At 53.5% G+C, this 6,464-nt stretch overlaps 1 protein-coding gene across 1 annotated transcript in view; it reads right to left on the reverse strand.

The window, feature by feature from the left end:
- Positions 1-351, reverse strand: part of LOC119320803 (putative receptor-like protein kinase At3g47110) — a 4,580-nt gene extending 4,229 nt beyond the window's left edge. Inside the window, exon 1 of the mRNA XM_037594745.1 lies at positions 224-351. Coding sequence (XP_037450642.1) covers positions 224-351 — 128 coding nt within the window. The remainder of the gene's footprint in view (positions 1-223) is intronic.
- Between the last annotated feature and the right edge of the window lie 6,113 nt (positions 352-6,464).

Below are 6,464 nucleotides of genomic sequence, written 5' to 3' on the forward strand. Positions count from 1 at the left end.
CGGCCCATTTGCGACTCTCTCCCCCTTCGGCCCCTCTGAGTGAGCCCGGCCTGGCTGGCACCGGCTATATATGGGTCCGAAGGGGTCCGAAGATCCCGCCCGGCTCCCCCGCACCGCCTGTTCCCAAGGATCAGCCACAGGCACCGGAGCAGAGGGCGCCAGGGGCGGAGGGGCCGCTGGCCCGGATCCAGACGCACGAGGAGACGCGGCGCCCGTCTCCGACCGCGAGGCCTGGAGCTTAGCGCGGAGCGACGCCTCATACTCTAGATCCGCAGCGGCGTCACCAGATCCGTCCCGCCCCCGCTTGAGGCCAGAGACAGCCTCACTAGAGGACCCGCGGGAGCGATCCATCGCAGCCACCGACGCGAAGGGGAGAAGGAGGGGAGGGGGAGGCTTGGATCTGACGAAGCATCGGATAGGGGAGCGGCGCCGTTGCAAATCAGCAGCGGAAGCAAGAAACCCTAGAAAAGGCCAGGCCCTTCTCGTCTCCTTCCTCGCTTGCCCCCACGGGTGGGCCGCCGCGGGCGCTGGCGGTGGGCGGCGGCAGGCCGTCCCGCTTCGTCCCCCGTGGTGGCTCGGGGGCCCCTGTCCGGCGCCCGGTCGGTGCGGCTGCGGGGCGTGGCGCTGGCGCTGGTGCCGGTGTCGGTCCTCCTGGTGATGGCATCCTTCCCCCGCCGCCTTCTCGTGGCGCGAACCGCAACCCCTCCCACCCCCAGGTTTCCAATCCCATTCTCACCTGCTTCGCGTGTCACCGCCCTGGCCACTTTCAGTCCCGTTGCGAGAATCCTCCGTTCTGTCTCATCTGTAGGGAGGATGGCCACCTCACGGTGGATTGTCATAGTAGGATCAAGCCTCCTTCTTTCGTCCACTACCGTATCGGCCTCCCTGGCTGCTCTTTCTTTGCCCTGGACAAGGAAGTTCCTGCTGCTGCCCCCAACCCCTCGCTGTCCAATGTTGGTGTCATTTCTGTCCAAGACAAGCGCATCTCTCCGCAAGCTCTCCTGGACGAACTCCGTTTGTGGGATGAAGGTGGTTGGGATTGGCAGATTCGCCAACTATCTGACTTCGAGTTTGTGGCCACTTTCCCTTCTAAAGAGAGTCTTCGCATGATGTCTTCCTGCACCAGCTTCACTCTTCCTCTGAATCAACTTGTGGTATCGGTCAAAGCTGCTTCCAACGGGTCGGAGAACATCTCCTCTTTATCTGATGTTTGGGTGTTAGTGGATGATGTGCCTCCCAGCATGCGCACCTCGTCTTTCCTGATGGCTTTTGGGGTGCTGATTGGGAAACGAATCGAGGTTGATCTAGCTTCGTTGACTGTTCTTGGTCCAGCTCGGCTTCGGGGGTGGTGTGTGGACCCGATATGCATTCGTGGCACTGTTGATGTTTTCCCGGCAGCTGGTGCTTTCCGTCTTCGAGTCCAGGTGGAAGGTGCTCCTGGCTCGGCCTCCCCTCCTCCTCCCCCTCCCCCCCGGCCTCGGGTGATGATGATAAAAACGAGGAGGGCGGTGGGGGTCCTGAGGACTCGTTGAATGGTATGGATCCTTGCTTCACCCAGTCTGCGTGGGATGGGCTATCTCCTGCTGAGCAAGAATTGATGAAGGATTGTGCTCCGGCTCCGACATGTGGTGGGGTTCAGGGCTCGGTGCCTGGTGTCGAGGGTGGGCCTGCGGCTGCGGCTGGTTCGAAGGGTACCCCCCTGTCGGCGGCGTGCTCCAACCTGCCAGTTCGCCCCACCTCCCCGTTGCTGTCCGGCATTGAAGACCTACCTCCGGTGGGCCCTTCGGCGGCCAAGAAAAGGAAGAAGTCCTTGGTAAAGAAGTTCTCCACGAAGACCAGGGCCTCGGGGGACTCTAGGCAGTCCGCGGCTGGGCTTTGCCGCCGTCTGGAGGTGGATCTGGGGGCGGCCTCGGGTCCATCCTGGCTGCTGCTTCTCCTGGTCGGGCCCCCCCGGTTCCTGTGCGCTCCCCTGCCTCGACCGCTCGTAAGAGTGGTCGTGTCTCCAACAGTGGTGAGCGCGTGGTGGCTCGGGCGGCTCGGCGTGCGGCGGCGCGTGATCTTCCTCCCTCAGGTTCTGGTTCGCTCCCATCTCCTTCCCCTTCTTTGGCTCAGTCTCCTGTTAGGCTAGTTTTACCCTCTCAATCCAATGAGCACCTCATTTCGATATTAGCTGATGTGGGGATTTGTCTAGACGCTAGCTCGGGTTCCCCTTCCTCTTTGCTATAGTTGATCCGTGCTAATGAGCGTGCTCAGGCTGATATTGCCAAGGCCAAGGAGGTTGGTGCTGGGGTGTCTACCCCTCTGGTTGTGGCCGGAGGGGCAATGGAGGAGGCTGACAGGGGGCAGGTGCCTCCGGTGCAGAAACGTGGGGCTGGGAAACGTGCTAAAACCTGCAAGGCTCTGTGCAGGTCGAGTCTTAGAATTAAAAACCTCTCCTTTAGATGAAGGCTTTATTTTGGAACATTAGAGGGTTCTGCGCTAGGGGGCGCAGGGACCAACTGAAGGACTTAGTGCGCGCTGAAAAAATTGATTTTATCGGTCTTGTTGAGACCCTTAAACCATCCTTCTCTCCTTCTGAACTTTCGGCTATTGCTGGGATTGATAGATTCAGGTGGAATTTTGTGGCCTCCGTTGGCCAGTCTGGTGGCTTTCTCCTGGGCACTAATAATGATACTTCCGATTTTGTGGCTTTCGAACATGGCATATACTGGGCTAGTATGGTAGTTTCCCTTCGTTCCAATAATACCCTTCTCGAACTTATGGTGGTCTATGGTCCGGCTGATCATTCCCTTTCACAAATTTTCTTGGATGAGTTTTTTACTAAAATAGAATCCTGTCAACTCCCCCTCTTGATTGGGGGTGACTTTAACCTGTTACGCTATCCTTCTGATAAGAGCTCTGCCAATTTTTCTTGGGTGTTGGCTGCGGCCTTTAATGCCTTCATCAGGGATATGGCTATTCGTGAAATCCCGAGGGTTGGGGCCCGTTACACTTGGACCAACCGACAGGCGTGTCCTATTCGCTCGGTTCTTGATAGAGTTTTTATTTGCACTACTTGGGAAGGTCTCTTTCCTCGGTGTTCCCTTCGGGCCCTCCCCATTGTTGGTTCTGATCACGCTCCCCTTATCCTTGACGACGGACTCCGCCCTAGTGGCTGCCAAAGATTCCAATTTGATGCGTCCTGGTTATTAGTGGAGGGTTTTCCTAATATGCTGGCTCACAAGATCTTGGGCTGTTTAATCTCGCCCCACCGCTCTTTTGGCCCTATGGATGATTGGCATCATGTTTCGTACTTCCTTCGCAAATTTCTTAGGGGATGGTCCAAGAACCACTTTGCTGAGGTGAGGCGCGATAAAGTTAGTCTGGGTGCCCAAATTAGTGCTCTTGACAACCGTGCGGACAGTGGTGGGCTCTCGGAGACTGAGTGGCAAGTTCGGTATGGCCTTGAGAAGACGCTTCTGGATATTCACCGACAAGAAGAAGTGTATTGGAAGCAAAGGGGTACGATTAATTGGACGCTTAAGGGTGATGCACCCACGGCTTACTTTTTCGCCATTGCGAATGGCAGGCGGCGTAGATGCCTGATCGACAGTCTCATTATTGATGGTGTTAGGGTCTCGGACCCTTCGATCATTCTTCGGCACGTAGTACAATTCTTCTCTAATCTGCTTGCGGCTAAACCAAACCTCGGATTCTCGCTTGCGCCGGGTTTCTGGGCCCCCCTTGACAGGGTTTCTCCCGCTGATAATGAGCTCCTGCTTATCCCCCCTTCTGAGGAGGAAATTTATGACACTATTCGGACTGCCAACTCTAACGCGGCCTCAGGCCCTGATGGTTTCTCCATCCCTTTCTTCCGACAATTCTGGCCCCAACTAAAAGGCCTCATTTCTGCGATCATCCAAGGGTTTTGGCAGGGAACTGTTGATATTTCTAGACATAACTATGCGGTCCTCACCCTCATCCCTAAAGTAAAGGGTGCGGATCTTATCTCTCAGTTTAGGCCGATTGCTTTAATAAACAACTTTGCCAAGATGCCTGCTAAGGGCATGGCCACTAGGCTGTCTCCCGTAGTGCACCGGACCATTAGCCCTTTCCAGTCTGCTTTCATCAAAGGGAGGTTCATCTTGGATGGGGTGCTGTGTCTACATGAGATTGTCCATGACCTGCGGGTGCGAGGGACCAAGGCGGTGGTTCTTAAGCTTGATTTTGAGAAGGCTTACGACCCGGTGAGTTGGAACTTTCTTCGACAAGTCCTTTTGGCTTAGGGCTTTGAGGGGCCTGTAATTCACCGCCTGATGCAGCTGGTGTCTGGTGGGCACACGGCTGTGCCTGTCAATGGTCAAATTAGTCAGTTTTTTGCTAACGGTAGGGGTCTCAGACAAGGGGATCCAGCGTCACCTTTGCTTTTCAACTTTGTGGCTGATGCTCTTTCTCGCATCCTTTCTCGAGCTGCGTTGGCTAGTCATATTACCCCAGTGAGCTCTCACCTTATCCCTAATGGCATCTCTCATCTTCAATATGCGGACGATACTATCATCTTGATGGAGCTCAATGAGAACAGCCTCACCAATCTGAAATTCCTTCTGCTTTGCTTTGAAGCGCTCTCAGGCCTTAAAATCAATTTTTCCAAGAGTGAGGTCGTAGTGACTGGGGTTTCGGACCTGGAGGCGCAGCGGGTGGCCCACCTTCTGAACTGTTCTCTTGGGTCATTTCCTCTCAAGTATCTAGGCCTTCCCATCTCTCCGTTTAAGCTCCTGGCAAAAGACTTCGCCCCGGTGGTCACCAAAGTTGGCAACAGAGTTTTACCTTGGCGAGGTCAATACAATACGCAAGTGGGCAAGGTCGCCCTTACCAATTCATGTCTTTCATCACTTCCTATGTTCTTGATGGGTTTCTATCTTCTTTCTAATGGGGTCCATTCTGGTTTTGACAAGCATAGGGGTGCTTTCTACTGGAATGCTGCGGATAATAAACGCAAGTACAGGTTGGTCAGATGGCACATTATTTGTCGCCCCAAGGCCAAAGGGGGCCTTGGCATTATTAATACGCGGGTTATGAATAACTGTCTTCTGATCAAGTGGTGGTGGAAGATTATGACTCTTGAGGAACTCCCGACCTGGCTCTCGATCCTAAAAGCTAAATACTTCCCCTCCTTGAGTCCTATGTTTGCTCCTGCTGCTGGTGGGTCTCAATTCTGGCGTCAACTGGTTAAAGTCCGGCCGATTTTTCGGTCCCTTGTCAAATTTGTGGTCAGGAACGGTAAGTCAACTCGGTTTTGGCTTGATTGGTGGGTCGGGGACTCCACGTTGGCTCTCGCTTTTCCGGCTTTGTTTTCGTACTGCGATGATGCTGAGATTTCTATCTTTGAGCTCTCGGCTAAGGGTTGGGTTTTAGATTTTCGGCGTTCTCTTTCCCCTGTAGAGTTGGAAGATTGGCAGCGCCTTACTGCTTGCTTCCCCCTGCTCTCGGAGGAAGAGGATTCCGTGGTGTGGCCCCTTTCCTCCTCGGGGCGCTTTTCGGTTAAATCGGCTTATTCCAAGCTTATCCCTGGTGGACACCCGGTCAAGTTCAAACATATATGGTCGGCTCGAATCCCTCCTAAGATCAAGATATTTCTCTGGCAAGCTGTTCGTGGTAAGCTTCCGGCGGCTGACCAGATTAAGAAAAGAAACGGGCCGGGGTCCGATAGATGCGTGTTATGCGGGGCGCTGGAGAACACCGAACATATTTTTTTTCATTGCTCCTTAGCAAAACTTATGTGGTGCTGCATCAGACTTTGGCTGCATGTGAACTGGTCCCCCTCCTCCTTTGAAGACCTAAGGCAGTGTGTTAATCTTCTATCTGGTCATTCTAAAAGGATTTTCTTAGTTGGCTGGGCTGCGATAGGCTGGTCGTTGTGGACTACTAGGAATAAGTTCTCGATTGAGCGTATCTTTCCGGCTAACCCTGTCAACTGCTTATTTAAAGCCAATGGTTTTTTGCAGCAGTGGAGATTATTGACTAAAGAAGGGGACGTCCAGGCTTTCGACGCCATGCTATCTAAGATGAAATCTACGGCGTCTGCTCTTCTTCGGCGATCTTTGAGGACGGCTTCCTGATTGCCTCTTTTGCGATTCTAATCTAGGCTGGCCTGCGTGCCATGTGAGGCTGCTGGCCTTGTAATGATACTTAACTTCCTTGGTGTTTAAACTTTGTTTGGGTGTTGGCTGATGGTGATGTACTCTGCCTGGTGGCTTTATCTATAAAGTCGGGCTCCTGCCTTTTCTCTAAAAAAGGTTAGCAGTTACGTGTTCCATATATACTTACTTACCTGGTCGGTCGTGCATGCTTCCTTGACGTGTGCGTGCTGCAACTGGTGTGCTAATATTCCAGCAATGTCTACATCACTATTTTTCATTTTCTCAGAAATGATGTAGCTTTGCCCCAAAGAAATTAATTACTAGATCCCAAAGCTTAGCTGCAGA

Source organism: Triticum dicoccoides, chromosome 6B, assembly GCF_002162155.2.
Source record: "Triticum dicoccoides isolate Atlit2015 ecotype Zavitan chromosome 6B, WEW_v2.0, whole genome shotgun sequence".
Classification (NCBI taxonomy): Eukaryota; Viridiplantae; Streptophyta; class Magnoliopsida; order Poales; family Poaceae; genus Triticum; species Triticum dicoccoides.